General features: G+C 37.2%; 3 protein-coding genes and 1 long non-coding RNA gene across 4 annotated transcripts; 3 read left to right on the top strand and 1 right to left on the bottom strand.

Annotated features, from left to right (window-relative positions):
• Positions 1–2755: 2755 nt before the first annotated feature.
• Positions 2756–7302, top strand: LOC140790940 (uncharacterized). Its single transcript, XM_073141263.1, has 7 exons — positions 2756–3371; positions 4082–4120; positions 4474–4544; positions 5167–5231; positions 5348–5437; positions 5537–5629; positions 6552–7302. Exons 1-7 carry the CDS (start codon positions 2920–2922, stop codon positions 6966–6968), a joined length of 1227 nt encoding a protein of 408 aa, XP_072997364.1. The 5' UTR covers positions 2756–2919; the 3' UTR covers positions 6969–7302.
• Positions 7303–8744: 1442 nt separating this feature from the next.
• Positions 8745–9242, bottom strand: LOC140794028 (lachrymatory-factor synthase-like). The gene has a single exon (XM_073145876.1). It carries the CDS (start codon positions 9240–9242, stop codon positions 8745–8747), a length of 498 nt encoding a protein of 165 aa, XP_073001977.1.
• Positions 9243–12610: 3368 nt separating this feature from the next.
• LOC140780376 (uncharacterized) lies at positions 12611–13637 on the top strand. The gene is made up of 2 exons (XR_012107492.1): positions 12611–12654; positions 13333–13637. It is a non-coding gene; the product is annotated as an uncharacterized lncRNA (long non-coding RNA).
• Positions 13638–16405: 2768 nt separating this feature from the next.
• Positions 16406–21917, top strand: LOC140790826 (casein kinase 1-like protein HD16). Its single transcript, XM_073141114.1, has 16 exons — positions 16406–17151; positions 18306–18440; positions 18530–18603; positions 18780–18849; positions 18979–19034; positions 19127–19198; positions 19326–19420; positions 19552–19618; positions 19780–19909; positions 19995–20213; positions 20305–20447; positions 20521–20695; positions 20831–20921; positions 21007–21164; positions 21272–21460; positions 21542–21917. Exons 1-16 carry the CDS (start codon positions 16834–16836, stop codon positions 21599–21601), a joined length of 2052 nt encoding a protein of 683 aa, XP_072997215.1. The 5' UTR covers positions 16406–16833; the 3' UTR covers positions 21602–21917.

Below are 21917 nucleotides of genomic sequence, written 5' to 3'. Positions count from 1 at the left end.
ACCCAACCTATTTCTCCTTCAAATCCTACTAATATACACGCAAACTCAGATACAGGCGAAGTGGAATTCACTATATATATATAAGCAAATTATAGTTTAACTCTTGATTGATAGTTTACAAGTAAATTATAAAATGACGAATATTAGTTATAATTTAGTGTGAACCATAAAAAGTTACGAAATCTTATAAAGATAATTTATATATATATATATAGCGGAGAAAAGGACAGGTTTCAATGAACACGCCAAGGCTTTTAAATGTAAACATGTATGGTAGAAAAGGAGAGGTTTCAATGAGCACGTCAAGGCTCTTAGGTTTACGTCTCCATCTCCTGCTTCCATGGAGCCAGATCATGGCATCAAGCCAACAGTATATGATTAATACTTATTGCACTCAAGACTTAGTTTGGTGACTTCACCAACCTCTACTTAATGACTCCTGCTATTTTGTCTTTGTTGGTAAGGGTGGTGACTGGGGAAGGGGTGGTCTGTGTCTCAACAAAACAAACCCAAAGACATGTCTCTTTTTAAGTGTTCCTTTTGAAATCTTGAGCAAGATTAACTCTTTCCAATGCATAGATTCAATATCTAACTTAGCTCTCTCTCTCTCTCTCTCTCTCTCTCTCTCTCTCTCTCTCTCTCTCTCTCTCTCTCTCTCTCTCTCTCTCTCTCTCTCTCTCTCAGTAAACGATACTAATTTCTCCATCAGAAGAAAAGGAAAAAGATCCGCGATATTTGACCCTGTAGCCTGGAAAGGAATGCCATGGTTGACAATAAAAGGGTAGTAATTTTCTCTTTGTCTTCATATGCTGCAATTAATTAGCTGACAGGATCCACACGCAAATATAGTCCTGCATTCTTTGAATGTTATTCTGGACTTCCACTGTTCGCTTTCAAGATCGTGCTTCCACACACTGTGTGCCATCATCTCTCTACGTTTAAAAACTATGGATGTAACTAAAGATGATTCTTTATAGTAAACATGGACTTAAGTTTGATTCGCATATAATCTTTATAACCTAAGTAACATTGGAAAGAATCAAACTGGGTCGGATTACAGGCATCTAATTCCTTTCCTAGAATTATTCGAGTCGATCTTATTGAATTCAAGTTGGAGAAACTTGACTCACATTTAATTACTTTGATCGTGGGCATTGACCTGATCCAATTAGACCTATTCCTGCCCTTATAGTTTTCTTCTTTCTTTCTCATTTTTAGAGAAAAAAATAATCTTGAATGTTTAAATGGATCATAGATTTGATGAGGATCTCTCTCCACTACAGGCCTCTGGTTTCAACAAGATCCCAATAAACTATTTAGTTAGAGATCAAATCCTACGAAAATACTAAAAAAGAATTATAAAAGATATATCTAAAGATTCTAAGTCCAAGCTCTATCTACCAGGCAACAGTTATAATTCATAGCCAAGACTTATCCGCAACAAACAATAACAATCCTAAGTTTCTTAGAACATTTAATTGGTCATTTACATATTATTATATTAATATAATGTATAATTATGACATTTTATTTGTAAAACAATGATTATAGAACAATATAGTCTGCACATAGAATGAATGAGACAAAGACATAGCTAATTGTTAATTAATGTCATAAAACGTTCGCCATTTCTTTTACCACTCCTTTTGGACGAAGGTTAACTTCGTTCCTCATCTAAACTAATATTTGTTGATCTAACTCTGAAAGCAAACTTATATTGTTAATTAATTTCATAACCTCGACTTTGCCAACCGTATTTAAAAACTAAACCACCTTTCAAATAGTGTTACGAGACCCACGTACCTGATAAAAAAAATTAGTTGTAAATATAACCTAATTAACCTTTAGTATTTTCTGACATATTATAATTTATATATTTTACTCTCTTGTATTTTAGATTAAAATCATTTTATCCTTTGAAGTTTTGACTAAATTGTAATGTTAGATTTTCCGTTGTCTATGCTTTTTATTATCTTAGAAATTGCTATTAATTTGAATTTTTTTTTTTGTAAATATATTTTTATTTAACACAAGCAGCATACAATTAAAATACAAGTGGGTAAAATTTATTTATATTTTCGTCATTTTCCTATTACTATGTAGGAAATACAACAAATATAATACCCTTATGAATTATGTGGGAATGGTTATGATCAATTTGATGCTAATTTGAGATCATGCATATAGTACTCGGATTAAACACTAACAAGATATCAACTCTAATATTTATAATGAGAATGGAACTCATTACCTTGGTCGTAAATTAGTAATATCCAACTATTAAATAAATAAATAAATAAAAGTCCTCAAAATTCTAACTAAATAAACCGGGGAGCGGTAACTACCTCCGCGAAATAATGTAATAAAATGTCAGCCGACGACGGAGACTGCTAGCACGTAGGAAACGCATAATACACGTGGCAAATTACCGAGGGCCGAATATCTCCTCCGCGGGTGACCAGAACCAGAATGCCACACGACTGCGGACCCACTTGATTTAATTTAAGGCAGTCGTTGTTTTGCACATCACCCCCTGCCTTCTGTGGAATTACAGAATAATTTCGTTGTGTTGGAAATATTTGACCTCGTCCTTCCTCTCGGTTTCTCCGCAACTGCTAATAAAATCATCTTAAAGGATTTAGTCAAGAAAAGAAAATTAATTTGGTGAAGAGACCAATTGCCAATATATTGAATAAATTTGCAAGGCAAATCCTTCACGTCCTTATAAAAATGTACTTAATAGTTATCATTTTCCATACGATAGAAACTTAGTACAACCACAACGACGTGCGTGAACATTTGCAAAAACAACCCCTTTTACTGGTGAAAAGTTGGAAATTGTACAATTGGGGGCTTCATCTATAAAACGAGAGGCAGAGCGGACCGCAGAGAAGAATAGAAGCCAACGCGACGGAGGCGATGGAGCGATCCCTGCCGGTGGAGGAGTTCACCTCCGGCGCGAGCGGCCGTATAATTCCCCTAGCCCGCGACGTGCGGCGCTCGCTCCTCTCGTGCGCCGCGCTCGTGCGTGTCGTTGTCTTCCTCCACGCCATCCTCCTCTGGTTCCTCCTCCGCCTCCGCGTCAACTCCAAGTCGTCGTCCTCGTCCTCGTCGTCAACGTCTGCGGCTCTTCCGTCCCTCGCGTCTCCTCGGCGGAGAGGCGGGCTGAGGAAGAGGTGGATCAGAGGGGCGGCGGTGACGGAGGAGGAGGAGGACGTGAGGCGGCGGAGAGCTCTTGCGGAGGAGGTGGCGATGGTGGGGTCCTCCCTTGGCGGCGGTGGAGGGTGTAGGTGGGAGACCTTTGTGCTCGTGGGGCCGAGGAGGAACGAGCTCTTCTGCCGGTCGTGGCTCCCGGCGTCTGGGGAATTGAGGTGAGGTCTCTATCGGGTTCTCGGGTAAGGCTTTGGCCTCCCACTTTTGACTTTTCGAGGCTTTAGGGATTTTTCGCGTTGAGTGATCGTTTCGCTGCTCTAAAGGTCGCCCCTTTTCTCATTCTAACTTGGGGAATTGAGTTGGTTAATTACTTTTTATCGGGGAAAGAGATAATCTCATAATTGATGCCAAAAACTTAATAAATTCCTTGTGACTTCTTATAGATGATGTTCGATAAAAAGGAGTAATTTTTAATAAATTTCAACTTTTCTGAGTTTAGGATATTTCTGTATGTGTTATTCGTTATGCACCTTAGAGCCGTCTAAAAATGATACCGTTTCTACAAGAGGACTTAGGTTCGATAATTTTGGTACTACTTGTGGGTCATTGGTTTGGATCCTTTTGTTGTGAATGTTATTTTAGCAATTTCATAAGTTGAAATGCTTGGCGCTTCATGTAGTTGAGGGGGAAACTTATGTCTACTGATCCGATTCAGCCAGGAGTTATTACTTCACGTAGGAACTTCGTGGATATTGTTTAGCCTCTTCAAAAGATGTTTGTTGTGCGATTAATAGAGTGTTGATAAATACTATATGTTATTTGCATCACCCTTCTGACAAAAGTATCCTCTTATCAATCTTATGTTGAATCGTTTATGATCTGCTTAGAGTGTCGTTCTTGATGAGAATTATCTTTTTTCGATTGTTAGGGGCATATTGGTGATTATACACGGGCTTAATGAGCACAGGTAACAGTCCTAAGGAACTTCTCCTTCAAGCTTTAAACTTTTCCTTCCCATTTCAAGTTTCTGTATATGATGGTTCATGCAGACTTAGAATATATTTCTGCTGGTGTGAAGCTACCTACTGATTCCAATTTGTACTGAATACATCAATTTGGTCACTTTAAAGCCCAACTATGACCACTATTTATTATATATTATCCTGTGATTGGCATGAGCTTTTCTCTTTATTCCATGCTTTTGGCTGAATATATTCTGAAGCAGTAGTCAATTGATGACTGTGTCTATACTCTCTACAAGAGCATGAGTGTTCTGTTGAGTTATGGAGAATCTGATAATGCGTTGGCTATGACTTATAGTGGAAGGTATGCACGCTTTGCAGAGCAGCTAACATCATGCAACTTTGGAACATATGCAATGGATTGGACAGGTGAGCTATTTGCACTTGAAATCTTGCAGATCTTAGATCTCTTCTCATTAATCTCAGTAGTCGGCTGTGTATTAACAGAAGCAAGTTTATATATACTCTTGATGTAAGACAGCTTTCTAGTGAATAGTTATTCTCTAGCTGATCTTGTAAACATCACTGCATATACATGCAGAACTTATTGTGTCAGCATAAATTTGGTGACAGACTATCTTCATATTCTCCTCTATCCAATCGTTAACCTCCCATCATGCATCTTGAGATGGAACAGTAATCCTGAATTCTTAAACAAATCTTCAGCTTGGTAACCATTACCGTTATGCTGATGATGCGTTTTTTTTTATTGAGTCAATCACTTGAGTACTTGACCTGTACTAATTAGTGCCACATAGTGGCAGCCTTGCAGGTTTAGTAAAGTATTTGTTCATTTTTCCAATTGAGCATGCTTGTTTATAGTTTCTGTTTAGTTGTCGGTGTTCAAGACTTCAAATGCAATTTTTTTTAACCTGTCAAAAAATCGTGCTTCTGGTTCTAGTGGTTGCAATTAATTTTTTGCTACAAATAAGTTCAAGCTAATTTGCATGAGAATGTAAAAGATAACTTGATACTTCTTGGTCTTTGATAGGCCATGGTGGTAGTGATGGATTGCATGGATATGTACCTTCGTTAGATTATGTTGTTGATGACACGGTAAGTTTAATGACTTCATATTTATTTAATGGTTCTTAAGAAATTTAACAGATTATATATTTCTATTTGTTGCTTGGTTCAGAAAATGACTGTTATTTTTATCTTCCAATGAACAGGGTACATTCCTGGAGAAAATCCAAATGGAGAATCCTGGTGTACCTTGTTTTCTTCTTGGTCATTCTACTGGTGGAGCTGTGGTTTTAAAAGTATTCTTCCTAAATTATTGGTTTTGCTTTAAAATTTTGAGTTTGTGGCTTGCATCTGTTTCTTGGTCCCCTGGCTCATCTCTGGCTGGAACTTTGCAGGCAGCTTTGTATCCTCAAATTGAGGCCATGTTGGAAGGAGTTATACTAACCTCACCAGCATTGCGTGTAAAACCAGCCCATCCTATTGTCGGGGTAATTCATTTTCTCACCATATTCTCACATGCAGATCAAGCTAAATTTGAATTTCTTTTTGATGTTGTAAATATTTTATACTATTTATGTTATTTTAGGTATGTCTAAATCCTTATATCTATCTAATAATCATCTGTTAGTGATTAATCCTGTAAATCTGTCGCTCTGACACAATCTAGCAAAAGATTGGGATATATGGATATTCTTTTGTTGTGTTGTTTCACTTTGTTGGCAATGATTGTTCCTGCTACTTTTTAACACCTGCAATAGTTTGCTTGCTTGGGCATATAGCATGTAATGGCCTGCTAAATTATAATTGTTGGCATATTGAAGAAGGTTTATGTGCAAATTGTTTTTAACTTTATGATAGCTTCTACATTAGCACACACCAGTTCATTGAAAAAACATTCATGAAATTGACCAGTTTATAGTATGATTGCTCAAAAATAATATTTCTGATGATTCAAGTTGTTAGATTCCATTACTCACTGAGTCTATTTGGTCTACCTGAAGTACATTAAAGAATCTAACATTTCAAAAACGCTGCATAAGACCTGATTGCAACCTCCATAAATGCTCTTTTGTTTTTCTTCCTTCTGGACCAAAGACCTCAACTTTTGATAGGGCTTATTGTACCCTTTATGCCGGTGTAAGTTTACTAGCTAATGTTCCTAACGTCTGTAGTCCTTATGGCCCAGACTGGAGTACTGATAACGAAACATAAGGCACTGAATATGGTTGATCTTCGATATATAGGCACTCATCAAGATCTGGAAAAAATTATAAAAGAAAATAAAATAAATAGAAAATTAGTTATTAACTCTCTGTAGTGATTGATGACATATGGACATCAGCAGCTTAACTAGCTTTTGTTGAATAAAAGCGAACATTGCTATGGTATCAATTTATCCCTATTTTGCAGGCTGTGGCTCCATTTTTTTCACTTGTAGCCCCCAAATTCCAGTTCAAGGGAGCAAACAAAAGGGGCATTCCAGTATCAAGGGACCCTGCTGCTCTTCTAGCTAAATACTCTGACCCTTTGGTCTACACTGGGCCAATTAGGGTAAGGACAGGCTATGAGATCCTACGACTATCGTCTTATCTACTGCAGAACATGAAACAAGTCACTGTTCCATTTATGGTCCTGCATGGAACTGCCGATCTGGTCACAGATCCATCGGCTTCTCAAGAACTATACAATGAGGCTGCCTCAAGGAAGAAGGATATAAAGCTTTATGAGGGCTTCTTGCATGATCTTCTCTTTGAGCCGGAGCGCGATGAAATTGGTGCAGATATTATCAGTTGGATGGAGAAGAGGTTACAGCAGCAGAGCTTGTAAAGATAACAGGGAAAACATAGAACAGTAGCTTTTCATGCCAGAGCACCTGGCAACAAAGGCCTGTTTCATCGACCCTATTGGTTAGTTACATTGGTTTGGATTGAGATTTGTCAAGTTAGCAAATCAACTTAGATAAGCCCTGGGTGTTGAAGTATACTGTAAACAATATTTTATTGACCTATTGCCACGTTCAACTCTATTGCATTCTAATTTTGCAGATTAGGGAATAGACAATTAGATGTGTCTGAGATAAATCATTATAATTTCATCATGTTCTTCTTATAAACTTTATCAAGAAAGATCTATAAATGCAGATTTCGAAGTTCTTATTAAACTGTGTTATTTATTCTCCTTGTGATTCAGACCTATATTAACTGCCTGACACTTTTAATATGCAAGAACTAAAATACTCCTTTTGGTCTACAATAACCAGTTGGGATAATGATATATTTTTTTATGAACATTCTTAAGTCATAACATTTCATCTCAAATCCCTCTAATTTTTGTATTGATAAAGGGTAAAAATGTCAAAGTTTTAATTATTTGATGGAAAATTACCTGCACCAAGAAAAACATAATGGTTATTTATAGATTAGAATTACAAAAGGATTGAGTGATGTATAAACTGTATTTTACTTTACAAATCTAATGAGAATAACTAGAGATAGGACAAAGAGAAAACTAAATTGATCGATAATTGTAGATTTAGCTCCTCTCTAGACCGCCCAATCTTATCCGAACCTTATCAGGTATAAATTTGAGTAAATTACGAATTGCAGCAGTACCTGCAGATGATCAGCTTCCTAGTTGAGTGCACCTTCTTCCAACCTGATGGAATCTTAGGGTGTGAGCAAATTAAGGCACTTTTCTCTCTTTTAAGATCACCAGGCATTGCAACTAACACGAAGTTCTACACAAAGGATAAGCCTTCCCTCTTCTCTCACATGATATGCAATTGTCCTGAGAATTTTTTGCATTTTGTTTACAACTTAAAATTATTGTTTTAATTTCATCGGAGAAATATATGAGCTCTTCGTGTTAGATTGCTAATTAGTTGATTTAAAAACTCAAACTGCTTATGAATAGATGATAGATAATAAGATGTAATAAGTTAAATAATAGAAGTAAGCTAAAAGCTCACCAAACCTAGCTATCTTACAGAAAAGTTGTTGTCCATGAGAGCCAAATCAATCCTTTTAACTTCCACTGCGAGAATCTTATCTTCGTTTCTGGAATATAATATTCATGCTGGCCACCTTTCCCTTTCAAAATATTGGACGGCTTGCCATATTGAATCTATTTCTGTTGGATCTTGGTGCTAGCTGACACTAAAAATATTCTGGGTATATATACCTGCCCCTAGTGATCTTGAAGCAACTACTTATCTAAGGATAGAGACATTAACAAGGTAATATATATCTTCTAAAAAAGAAATATTTTAATCTGAAAAATAAACTTCACAATATTATACAACTTTTGGAGTTTTCTTTTGCAGCTAAAATTTTCAAAATACTATTTTTTTTAACATGGATACTTCCTCATCAATTAAATGATAGCAAAATAGAAATACTTGTTCTTGTTTAAATATATTTAAGAAAAAAAAACTTCTATATACTCATAATAATGATATTAATGTTTCCAAATCAAACAATATGCCACTACCCTTCATATCACAATCAAACTACACAAACATCCAATTCTTAAAAACAACAAACAAAGTGAGATCCATCACACACCTCTCATCCACTCCTAGTGGTAGTAGCATCGGCATCAGTGTTAGCATTTAGCCTCATCATCTTCTTTACCTTTTAGGGCTTCCTCCACCCTCTCCCCAATGGCCTTCACCCCTGCATGAAGATAACCCACCAACCCCTCCTCACTCCAGCCGACCACTGGCTCACACTCGAACCCCCACTCCAGCCTACACCCACCTCCCTCCTCTCCCACCACCTCAAACGTAGCCAGGTACCTCCCAAACCCTAAGTTGTTCTCATTCACAGAGTAGCTAAACCGCCGGCCTGCCGCGTCGAACGCCACCAGCTCCTCCCTCGCCCAGCTCACCGCCTTCCCGGTGTCGCCCGCGGTACTTGACACGTAGCGGACGCAGCCCGGTTGGCCCTCCACGCCGGCTACCCTCTCGCATATCGCGACGCCGGGGAGGTAGAGGTGGATGTCGCAGAATTTGGAGAGCAGGGACCAGGCTGCGTCTGGGTTGGCGGTGGGGAGGCTGGTGGAGGCCTTGCCTTGCCATTTTTGTTGCTTGGTTTCGTCCATGGTGGATGAGATGGACTGGGGGCGACAGGGGCGGCTAATATTAATATGGTGGTGTAGCTTTTTTTTTTCTTTTTCTTTTTCTTTTTTTTAATAAAGGAGAGGAGAGGGGAGGAAGTCTATATACATGAGAACATGGGAATATTTATAATGGAGTTATGGAGGATCGGAATATTTATAATGGAGTTATGGAGGATCTCTCTCTCTCTCTCTCTCTCTCTCTCTCTCTCTCTCTCTCTCTCTCTCTATATATATATATATATATATATCTTAAATCTCAAAAGAACTAATAACTTATTTCTCTTTGTTCATAATCGAGGTCTCAAAAGTCGTGCAATAAGACATATGTAGGGCTGTTCATGCACTATGGCTAAGAGAAGACACAAACATGTGAGCAACACAATGACACAAGGTAATAGGATTGTTGAGTGCAACTATTGACGTGAAAAGATCTAGTCAACTACTTTTGGCCGAGTTTGAAATAAATCCCTTGAAAATATTAAAACGTGTTACATAAAATCCAGGTGATTATCTGCTACTCTATCATCGGAGACTAGTTTTTGACGATCAACAAGTCGAAAAACTTAGAAGTTATAGGCAATACATAGGTCCATGTATTATATTCGTGGTGTATAAAACTAATGTGCAAAACATATAAGTTCTATGTTTTTAGTGGAATTAAAGTTCGGTGCAGGTTGACCCATACTTTCAATTTGTGTGCATCATTAAATTCACAATAATGTATTAATCATATGCAACTGACGGCTTTGATGCATTCAAATTATATATGACTCTCTTGTATTTCTTCTTGACACACTAACTATATTAATGACACACATAGACCAATCAATATAAGTCAGCTTATATGGAATTCTTAATCATTTTGGTAGCCCCTGAAAAATAAGTATAACATTTGATAATTTAACTGCAATCCTTATTTTAATTAGAACCATGACCATCACTTTTATCATCACCGTCTCTCTAATAACCACTAACATCTCACCATGATTATCATCTTCACTATCACCACCACAACAACCACCGTCATAAACCTATCACCACCATTTTGGCTACTACTATCTTGGCCATCACCGAGCACCACTATCATCACTCCCTAATACTACAACCACCCGCCAATACTACATCTTAACCCAAGCTCTATCACCACCACTCTAGCATTCACACTAGAAATTAAATAAGCGATATAGCACATTAGAAATGAAATTTTAAACCTAACACTCTACCAAAGTTATTTCTAGTATAATATCAAGTGATGCACACTTATAAAAATATTCATGCTTATATTTTACACATACGGTTGTACATACCGGTTGAACAAGCAATGCACATTAGAAATAAAATTTGAATAGACACTACTATTCTATCATATAAGACAATCCACGCTAAGAAAAAATTGATGTACATATTTTAAACTACTAATACATACAAAGGTATAAAATCAAATCAATGCATACCTATAAAAATTTAATGCACATATTTTAAACTAACAATATAAATAAATTTAATTAAAACATATTAGAAATAAAATTTTAATAAAGACTAATCTTATGTATCATTTATTCAATTTATAGATTATTAATTTAAAAAGATATGCATCAATTTTTTTATAAGTGTGCATCTCAGTTTGTTATTATGTTAGATATAAGATTTGATAGGATGTTGGCCTCTATTAAAATTTAACTTTTAGTATGTACACTTATTTAATTTATGTTATTTCAAAATATGTGTATTAATTTTTTGTAAGTGTCTATTTCTTTGATTGTGTGTTCAGGTTGAAGGTGAGCAAAGTTGTGTTACTAACAAGCATGGATAACATTCTAATTATGTGTTGGTGACTAATTAACCATGTTAGTGGTGGGTGGTGGAATGATAGTGGCGGTGGTGGGCTAGGTGATAGTGGTGCTAGCAAGGTGGTGATGATGGTGGTGTTGCCATGGTGATGACAATAGTGAAATTGATAAATAGTGGTGGTTGGGATAGGGGTAAAGGTGGTGATTTGATACGAATCAAGTCAGATCGATCATATTATGAGGACATTAAGCTTAATGAATTGGGTCTATTTAATCTTATCTGCTCATATAATTTGTGAGAGTCTTAGTAAGTTAAATTTTGTTTAATCAGCAAAATTTAGCTTTGCACAGTTTCGAGAAATTTTAGAAGATATACATTTGACATTCATATATTATATAACCAATTGAATAAGATCGGCGATATCATGATCTATTTATGGCGGAAGAAAAAACTAATCCTACAATGATAAGGAAAACTAATTTAACTAAGTTATTTAGTTTATTTACAGTTAGTCTCTATATATTTGTGGAGTATAGCCCTAATTTTATAAAGCAATGAATTAAGGAAGAATTATTTGGCTCAAACCTTGCAGTCCCCTACCTTCTTTGATCTCAACTTGGCCGCCATCCTCAACTTCTCCCTCTCGCTCTCATCAATCGTCGCCGCCTCTTCTGTCGAATTAGTATGTTTCCCTTCTAGGTTGCCATCCTTGGCCGCTGCACCCTTCATCTGGCCGCACCACCCTTGTTCCAAAGGGTCAGCTTCCTCCCCTTCATTTTCTCTAACTGTCGATTATCCTCTAATTTGCATTACTGTGCAAAACAATCCTAACCTTCAACTAGTATTGATCAATATCTCAATATCTAACAGGCTAAACCTTGAGATCTTGTATTCATTAAAAATCTCTCTTTAAGAGTGATAATATATCCAAATTTCAGGAGAATCCAATAAGTAGATTTGACAAAATTGCCATTGAAAATTCTATTATTGAATATGTTTAAAAAATATTACGAATTTGATTAAATCAATTGGTATCATGATTAGGGGTGAAGGTGGTGATGCCAATGGTGATGATTTGTTAAAGGTGGTGGTGGTGGTGGTGGTAGTGTTTAGGTGGTGACGACAATGATGATAATAACTCATGACCAGGGGTAATGGTTGATGATGGTGTTGGTAGTGGTGCTTGGGTGGTTGTCGCGATGACAATTGTGGTGAGGTAGTGGTGAAAATGGTGTTGGTTAGTAGTGATAATGCTTAGGTGAAAGTGGTAGTAGTGAAAATGGTGGCATGGTGGTGAGTTGTTGTGGTGGTGGATGAAGTTAGATAAGATGGTGGTAGATTGTAGTGGTTATGATCATGGTAAAGACGGTAGGGGTGGTGTAGTGGTATGTACTAGTAAAAAATAATGAGAGTGGTGACGGTGAAGGCTATGGTAGTGATACGGTGTGATGATAGTAGCAAGTGTTGTTGATGAAGGTAGTGGCAACAGTGGTGATAGGGTGGTAGTTATAATGGAGGTAGTGGTGCGGGTGAAGGCAGTAGTTTTGGTGGTAATAAAGAGAGATAAATTAGAGAAAGAGAGCTAAAAAAGGACAAAGGAAAGGTAAATGTGATACTTTTAAATTTTCTAAATAGTGATCATTTTTTACATCCATTTACCCTAGCTCTAGGGTTTTGTTTCTTCCTCCTATCTAGAAAGGGTTTCTCCTCACTATCATTGGTAATCTCCTTCACTCCCCTTCCCTCTCGTCGTCCTACTTGACTGTCATTTCTTCGAGCTTGAAATCATTATTGTGCTCTCCTTCACATTTTGTATTGTCTTGCTCACCTTCGAATCCCTCTCTGTTTCCACCTTCATGATCGGATCTGCTGTCGGTTGCGCCGCCATCTGCCTTGCCGCTATCAATATTGTTGTTAGCTCGCCTCTACCATTGTCGTAGTGGTAGTTAAAGTCATTTATTGATTTGGTTGCTTTTTTTCCTTTTCTTTTCTTATGTTTAGTGTTGATTTCTTGGTGGTGAGCTTTGATAGTCAGAATTCGTTGGTGTGGTTGTACTTTGCTATATTTATTCTCCCTTAGGGTTTCATACTATATATATTTCATTGTTTTGTTGTTATCGTTTGCCAAGTTGTTGTACTTGTTCAAACTCTCACTCTTCTTTCTTCTATATATATCATGCTTATATTCTTCTAATCGAACAAATGAAATCTGTCTTCAAGCTTTCCCTCAAAAAATATAAAATCTGACTTAAAATTGTCATTTCAATTTTTTGTGACACAGTAATCCTCCTTGTGAAAAGAACTGCATTAATATTGCAAAGAAGAAGAAGAAGAAGAAGAAGAAGAAGAAGAAGAAGAAGAAGAAGAAGAAGAGATCTAAAGCCCAAAGGGCCCAAGAGATACTTTGGTCTGGCCCAAGTTCTCTATCTAGGGACTGATCTTTGTACAACTACAATTCGACAGCCAGAAATCAATTAGGACTCTATAGGTATATGTATAATCACACAAAATCGCGTGTACAAGGCCTCTTGTAATTCCAGTAGAATGCTTCACCAGTTTCATTGCTTTATTGGAATGATTTGGATAGATTGTCTTGGTCTTTTCTTCAAGATAACCCTAGGGCTAAATTTATTGGATAAACTATCTATAGCTCAAGAACACATTCTTTGATTGATTTATACCTAAATATATGTTGGGTTATGCCTTCCCTTTTTTTTTCTTTTGAATAATTCTTGAGCATGCAGGCATAGGTTATACAAGAATAAACTCTTTCTTGGACATGAGAATAGGACCCCAGTATAAGTGTTGTTGGCACAAAAGGATTTTTTACGACAGTATTAAAAATGTACCTACAAATGTAGTGTTAGTTAGGATAAAAATATATACATAACAAGATATTGAATATTAATTAGGGATACAAATCTCTCAAGCACACACTTTGTTAGTTTTCATTATTTTCTTTATGTATAAATTATCGCATGAGTAATTATATGAGATGTGTGTACTCTTATTTTTAAAGTGAAAAAAACACATCTTTAATTTATCATTTTTTACGGTGCCTATCTTGATCACTGCCCCAGTGTATTAACAGGAGAAATTCTAACCCTGTTGGAAGGTATGAAGACGATAGAAAGCTTTATGTCGCTTGAGGATAGTTGGATCTTCAGTGATTCACTTAGTGTGGTAAAAGCTATAAACGGGTGTATGGACAATGTGGATTGGTCTATACGCCTGATGGTCTTAGAATGCAAATGGTGGATGTTAATCTACCTTAAGACTAGGGTTTGCTTCACAAGCCGTGCAAACAATAGGGCGGCTCACAGGCTAGTCAGTCTAATCTCTCATGATTGTAAAACTAGAGTATGGACTAATCCACTAATTGAATTGGACTGTAACTTGGTTCCAAATGAATATTAAAAGTCTACAAACTGCTTAAAAAAAAAAAAGAAGATTTATCATTGTAGTGAATCCACAAAAATATCCTTCATCAATTTTTACTTTATCAACATGCCTGAATCAACCAAAAGGATGGCTAATTCCTTTTGAATCTTTTGGATAGGAGATGGGAAAAGAAACTACGTTACAAGATATTCATGCAACTTCCTAATACTCTTGAGATCGCAAACTAGTTGCTTGGTCTTTTTCCAATAGCATCTGGTTTCCATTCTCACAATATCATTAAAGGATCTTTTTTATCATTTATGAGCCCGAAAGCTAGATATGAGCTAGACAAATGATCAACCCTATCTAGATGCAAGCCATGTTCTATCGCTATGTCGAGTTGCTTCTCCAAACCAACTATACTGTCGAACCATCAACCAAGTCAAGTCATTGATACAAGCCACTAAACCACCAAATAATTTTTTCTATAATATTATTTAGGGTTAGAGTCGAACTTATAACCTCCTTAGTCATGGAGAATGGTACATACTAACTCTACTAGAGTTAGTTATCATCTAAGGACTTAAATGACCCCTTCTCAACAGTGACACTTGAATCCCCTTTATCATGGGGCTCATTGTAACCCTAATGTGGACAACCTCTGGCGGCTCCTTTTCAAATGTGCTCCCTCAGGGATAGAGAAGAAAAAGTGCTCATGAGTCTAGAGGAGAGTGGAGACACAAGGATGACTATTGCATAGTAGGGCTTGAGGGCAAACATAAAGAATTTAAAAAGAAAAATTATTTTATTAATTGATTTACTCAACTCTCCTACCATTATGAGTATAGGGATATTTTAATTTTTTTTTTCACTTTCTTTCACATCTCGAAACCACGTCGTTTTGTTGAACCCTCAAAACCACCTCCCTTTGAAATCTTTCAGTGGAAACCACCACCCATAGGGTGGGTCAAAATTAACACAAATAAATCTTTCATCAGTAATGATGAAATTGGAGAGACTGGTTTTATGGTTTGATAGTCTAACTGTCCTCCTATCTATGTAGGGTCAAGATATGGTTTCTATCCCTCTATTCTAATTATAGAGACAATGACAATATGTGAGGCACTTACATTTCTTCAAAACAAGAACATTGCTCCGTTGCTCCTACTAGTGAAGTGCCTAACGGTAGGGTTGAAAGTCCCTTAGACCATCCACTCGTCCAAGTCCTTATTGATGATGTTAAAATACTAACTAACTATTTTTAAAATTGTAAAGTTATTCACATCCTTAAAAAGGCTAATCGTGCTGCCGATTGGCTTACGAACTAGGATATAACCTTAGGATATTATTGTATTTGGTTTGAGTCTTTTTCGTCTTATTAACCTTAGAAGTTAATAAAATTTTCCATTCTTGTAAAAGAAAAGTGGGTTGAGGTCTATTTTACCAAATAAAACTTCAAAAGAAGTACATAGAAAAGTATCGATAGTTTAGAAAATCTAAGTAAAATTATTCTTATTATTTATCCGATTTATGCAAGCTAAATTATTATACATAAGTAGTATTACTCTCACATACCTAAAGAATTCTTTTTATCAACATTGATAACATATCAATGAAAGAATAATCTTTTGGGGCTAATCATAATTATATAAGACCTATCATCTTTGATTTCTTTGTATATCACACTATTTTCTATATATTTTTATATTATCTTTTTTTTAATAAATGAGTTTGTAAGCTAATCATAGCTTAGATAAACAAGTTTTATTTTTTTAATATATAAGTTGGACAATTATCTTAATTTTTTTTAAAAAATAAGTCACAATATACTAAAATTATTATATTATATATATATATATAGCGCTCTGGTGCAAACTACCATAAATTTCTAACCACAGGGATCAAAACTCATAACTTCTGCCATAAGGATTCAACCGCTATAACTAACCATTCCTTAATCCTTATCACGTTTCATAATAAGCAATCATCCAATTTCTCACTCACAAAAAGAAAACGAAAAAAGTAATTAGTGAAAAAAAAAAGGCTAACACGTCGTTCACCGGCCACGCCTTTAATTGCTTCTCAGACATTGGTACTCTCGGCTAGAAAAATTCCATATCTTCTTGTCGGCTGTCATCGCCTTGTCGTTTGTCGGCGAACTCCAAAGCCTCGAGCCCAAACCTCGCCCTTCCCACTCTCTCTCTCCACCCGCGCTTCCTCCCAGCCTCGTTCCTGCGAAACCCTAGCTCCCGATCTCTTCTCCCCTCAACTATCCAAGAAAGACAATCTCCTCAATCGGCGATCTCCGCCGTCGAATCATTCCTGCCTCTCGCAACCTATGGTTCCTGAGATTGAGAAACCTAGGGCTTCCGGCGGGACGATGGGATTCCTCCGGTGAAGGATGCCGGAGCTCCGGAGCGGAGCGCGCAGGGGCCGGGCAAACCCGAATCCGATAGCAACGGAGGAGAGAGTGACGAAGAGGAGGAGGAGGGCGGCAAGGAGCAAGCAAACGTGTGATGAGATCGTTGTGACGAAGTCAGCTGAGAGGAACGAGGAGATCGGATTGCTTGAGGGAGGAGGAGAGATCGGGGAGGAGAAGAAGGACGAGGAGGAAGGAGTCGGAGAGAGGAAGATGGATGAGTTCGACAGCGGCGCGAGGAGCGCGGATAAGATCGCTGGTGCGGAGGACGAGGGCAGTATCGCTCCCCTCCCGGAAAAGGTTGGTCGTTAGTGTTTTGTCCTATTGTCGTACAATTTGGTCTGAAAAACCAACCCTTTAATCAGGCATTATCTCACTTAACCAAATGCACTTATCATTCGATTCGCTTATCTGCTTCAATAAAAATATTAAAGGTCAGGTTTTTTTTTCTTTTTTTTTAAATCGATGGTTCATTCTGCGTTTATTGCTTATCCATCACAGAACAAAAATTACATTTCTAGCTTCTGGGTTTTTGGTAAGAGTTCTAAATTTTGTCTGAAGGTCATAAGGAAGACTAGCAGATCAATTGAAAGGAAAATGGTCAAAGCACTTTGGAGATTAGCCTACACTATTGGATTTAATTCCAGAAGTACACATATATGGTAGTTCTAACAGGTTTTGTTCTTCTACTATTCAAATACTAGTGTTCCTATTAGGTTGATGATGTATGAGACTGCCAATACCATCTACTGGGAGACTTTTTCTAGGGTGAGGCACCCACTTAAAAACTTCCTTCAAGTCAGTTTTTCAGCCCCTTCTTTTGTGTCTTCTTCCCCTAATTATCTTCCATGTTATTGTATCACCATAGCTGCACTTACATGCACTCTCTTCACTTAAGTAACAATTACATTGAGCCTTCTACTGCAGTGAGCCTAGTGGCATGCTTGGTTCAACTTGTGCATATCCTGTATCACGCTCTGGAAAGAGTTGGACATATACAACCTGAAGTGTTTCACGCTGGGTTCCACTCTAGTACCTTACTTGAATGGAACAATTGGGCAGCGTTAACCTATATAATTTAAGATGGCAACTAGACCACTTAAAGATATTATCCCTTTTTACATTGATGTGAATGCTAACACTGTTGTTGTCACCACGTGCAGCATAATGTAGCAAGTAGAATAGGAGAAAATAGAAAATAGAATGATGTACTGCCTATAGTAGGAGATAATATCACAATGATGTAATCTTCGGTTCTGCTCTCTCTGATTTTCTTCCAATGTGGTTGTTCTTTAGCTTGTTATTTAGATGGAATAGAATCTCAGATGTGAGTTGTGTTTGATAGATGAAAATCTTCAATATTTGGCATTATGATATTCCCATATTTGTTCAAAGGTGATGTTCTGCAATGTTCATTTTGCAGTTTGCTTATGCACCTTGTTTCGTTGTCATAGGTCCACGTTGGTAATTCTCCAACGTATAGACTTGAGAGGAAGCTCGGAAAGGGAGGATTTGGACAAGTATATGTTGGCCGTCGTATTTCTGCTGCCAATGCAAGTGATCGGACTACTGGAGCGAGTGCTCTAGAGGTGTTATTCTTTGTGTTTCTCTCTTATTATTTCGTCCTTTAATTGAAACTCATATTTTTGTGCCTGTGTTCATTTTTCTGTTTATCCAGGTTGCCTTGAAATTTGAACACTGTAGCAGCAAAGGGTGTAATCACGGCCCTCCTTATGAATGGCAGGTTTACAAGTGGGTACTATTTAAATTTATCCATCTGTTTTTCCCTTTGTATATTTGGTTACTGTGAGTTGCTTGTCTTTAGATTCTTTATGCGGTCACCATCGACAGTGTTCTTCTTTTTTATAAATAGAGAGTTTAGCTTGAAGATGCATTTTGCCTATCTGACTATGGCCTCCATCTTGTAGCACTCTTGGTGGCATTCATGGTGTACCTAGGGTCCATTACAAAGGACGCCAAGGTGACTATTATGTCATGGTAATGGAGCAGATTCTCTTGAGTTTTGTTGGCTTTAATGATATGTTAGTAGGATATTACATTGTTCATTTCATTTGGATTGCCATTTTAGTTGCTCCATGTAGTAGTTTATGATAATAAATATTGCAGGTTATGGATATGTTGGGCCCGAGTCTATGGGATGTCTGGAATAATAATTCTCACACGTGAGTGTTCCAATTTTAGCTGGTCCTTTCACTTTGTTTTACAAGTTTCTTTATAAATAATCTGATCTATGTTGTCTTTCTAAGCCTTGCAGTATGTCCATTGAAATGGTGGCATGTATTGCTATTGAAGCTATCTCCATTATAGAGAAGATACACTCTAAGGGGTAGGCATATTCTTTAACACCTAATTATATTGACACATTCTTGAGGGTCCTTGTTTTTCTTGCTTCATATAGAAAAATTATGCCCTGATGGTGTTAATATGTAATCGCAATTCACTGTATATGATAGATATGTGCATGGTGATGTAAAGCCTGAGAATTTCTTGCTTGGTCCTCCTGGCACTCCAGAAGAGAAGAATCTTTTTCTAGTTGACCTTGGATTAGGTAATTTAGTAGTTTTATCCAACATTTTGTTCTGTCAGATATTTTTGACATGCATTTTACCTTTTCTCTTAGCTATATGTCAACTAACACTTTTTACTTTGTTTTTTTTTTCTAAACTTTTACACCATCAGCCACTAAATGGAGGGACACTGCTACAGGGCAGCATGTTGAGTATGACCAGAGACCAGATGTTTTCAGGTTAAATATCAGAGTCATGTTGATCAAATAGTGGTGTTTTTTATTGTATCAAGTTGTTTTTTCCTTATAAGTAGTTTGTAGACGTTTTATGGTTCTTTACCCTTGTTTTCCTTTGTCTATGGCTCTATGCCCTTATTGCTTGATCTTCCGTAATATCTCAGGGGAACTGTACGTTATGCAAGTGTGCATGCTCATCTGGGAAGGACTGGGAGCAGGAGAGATGATTTAGAATCCCTTGCATACACACTCATTTTTCTTCTTCGTGGCCGCCTACCTTGGCAAGGGTACCAGGTCAGTATATTTGAAACCATAGTTTATATTGGGATCTCATTTGTTTATTTTTTTTTCTTATGACGTTTTTTTTTTGTGCTTGAAGGGTGAGAATAAAGGTTTCCTTGTCTGCAAGAAAAAGATGGCAACCTCCCCAGAGTCTCTCTGCTGCTTTTGTCCACAACCCTTCCGGCACTTTGTTGAGTATGTGGTGAACTTAAAGTTTGATGAAGAACCTAATTATGCAAAATGCATCTCTCTTTTTGATGGCATAGTAGGTCCCAATCCAGATGTTAGGCCGATTAACACAGATGGTGCCCAGAAGGTGCGTTAAGTGTTGTTTCTACCATTATTCTACATTTTTCCTTTCTCCTTTACTAGCTTATGATCTGATTTTGTGTTCCGATGCTATATAGCTTGTATATCAGGTTGGCCAAAAGCGAGGCCGGTTAATGATGGAAGAAGAGGATGAAGAGCAGCCAAAAAAGAAGGTCCGGATGGGGATGCCTGCAACCCAATGGATTAGTGTTTATAATGCTAAGCGGCCTATGAAGCAAAGGTGCATAATAGTATGCTTTATTGACATAAAACGAATGCAGAACATTGTCTCACTTGTCTCATTGGTGTTTCAGGTACCACTATAATGTTGCAGATGCTAGGCTATCTCAACATATTGAGAAAGGAAATGAAGATGGTCTGTTTATAAGCTCAGTTGCTTCATCATCAAATTTGTGGGCCCTGATTATGGATGCAGGCACTGCTTATACTGCTCAAGTTTATGAACTCTCTCCATATTTTCTTCACAAGGTAAATACTTGATCTGTCTTTTTCATTCTTTTTTGTGTTGGTCTGAGTAATATGGTTCTGAACTTCTATGAATGCATCTACAACATTCACGTACTTAAGCTTTTTCATGTCTTGTACTTGAATGGTTGCTTAAAGGAATGGATAATGGAGCAGTGGGAGAAAAACTATTATATCAGTGCACTAGCAGGGACGAACAATGGCAGTTCCTTGGTAGTGATGTCAAAAGGTAATTTCAATATTGCACTACTGGGCATTGGAGATGTCAGAATTTTGTGCATGTTTGCTAAATACTTCTGATGTACTCTTCTCAGGCACACCATATGCGCAACAATCGTATAAAGTTAGCGACTCATTCCCCTTCAAGTGGATAAACAAAAAATGGAAGGAGGGCTTCTATGTCACTTCCATGGCCACTGCAGGAAGCAGATGGGCTGTTGTGATGTCCAGGAATGCTGGCTTTTCAGATCAGGTCTGTTTTATTTCCTTACATGTTGTACGATAGTTGGTAACACATTTTCTACTTCAGATTGTATTCACTTAATAATTATTTTTTGTTTTTCTTTTTTTGTTTACCAGGTCGTGGAGCTTGATTTCTTATATCCCAGTGAAGGTATTCATCGGAGGTGGGATAATGGTTTCCGTATTACTGCAACTGCTGCAACATGCGATCAGGCAGCCTTTGTTTTGAGTGTACCTAGAAGGAAACCTACAGATGAGACACAAGAAACACTTAGAACTTCTGCTTTTCCCAGTCAACATGTAAAGGTGTGTTGATTATTCCTCCTTTCCCTTGCTTGAAATTTTGGTTGATCAAGCAGTTATATGAACCGATCTGTCTGTTTGCAGGAAAAATGGGCGAAGAATCTCTATATTGCATCTGTTTGCTATGGCAGAACAGTTTCATGAGGTGTAAACTTTCATATGAATGGTGGAGAAAATGTCCACTGATGCAGCCAGAGATCCCGTTTTCTTTATGGGTATGTGTAGTATTAATTTTGGGCAGGGAATTTTGATCTGCGATGTTTTGTTAGCAGTCTCCTTTCTCTCATTTATGAAACAACTAACAGATCGTGTAGCATCATTGTCAATTAGGAGATCTTAGCTATCGACTGATGTATTAGGCATCTCTAATTATTTTTAGGCTTGTAAAGTAATTAATTGTTCACTTATTAATTAGAGATGCATGGGTTTGGAGCTTGATCTCCTAAGCAGTTGCTGCCAA

The sequence above is a fragment of the Typha latifolia genome, chromosome 1 (assembly GCF_019914945.1).
Source record: "Typha latifolia isolate L0001 chromosome 1, TyphaL0001v2, whole genome shotgun sequence".
In the NCBI taxonomy this organism is placed as follows: Eukaryota; Viridiplantae; Streptophyta; class Magnoliopsida; order Poales; family Typhaceae; genus Typha; species Typha latifolia.
Note: the sequence above shows the minus strand (reverse complement) of the source record. Positions and strands in the feature narration are given on the sequence as shown.

Coding starts and splice junctions, on each gene's coding strand:
- LOC140790940 (XM_073141263.1), top strand. CDS start 2,920: ATGGAGCGATCCCTGCCGGTGGAGGAGTTCACCTCCGGCGCGAGCGGC. Junction 3,372..4,081: donor CCGGCGTCTGGGGAATTGAG/GTGAGGTCTCTA, acceptor TTCGATTGTTAG/GGGCATATTGGTGATTATAC. Junction 5,232..5,347: donor ATTATGTTGTTGATGACACG/GTAAGTTTAATG, acceptor TCCAATGAACAG/GGTACATTCCTGGAGAAAAT.
- LOC140790826 (XM_073141114.1), top strand. CDS start 16,834: ATGCCGGAGCTCCGGAGCGGAGCGCGCAGGGGCCGGGCAAACCCGAAT. Junction 17,152..18,305: donor TCGCTCCCCTCCCGGAAAAG/GTTGGTCGTTAG, acceptor TCGTTGTCATAG/GTCCACGTTGGTAATTCTCC. Junction 21,165..21,271: donor ATGCTGGCTTTTCAGATCAG/GTCTGTTTTATT, acceptor TTTGTTTACCAG/GTCGTGGAGCTTGATTTCTT.
- LOC140794028 (XM_073145876.1), bottom strand. CDS start 9,242: ATGGACGAAACCAAGCAACAAAAATGGCAAGGCAAGGCCTCCACCAGC.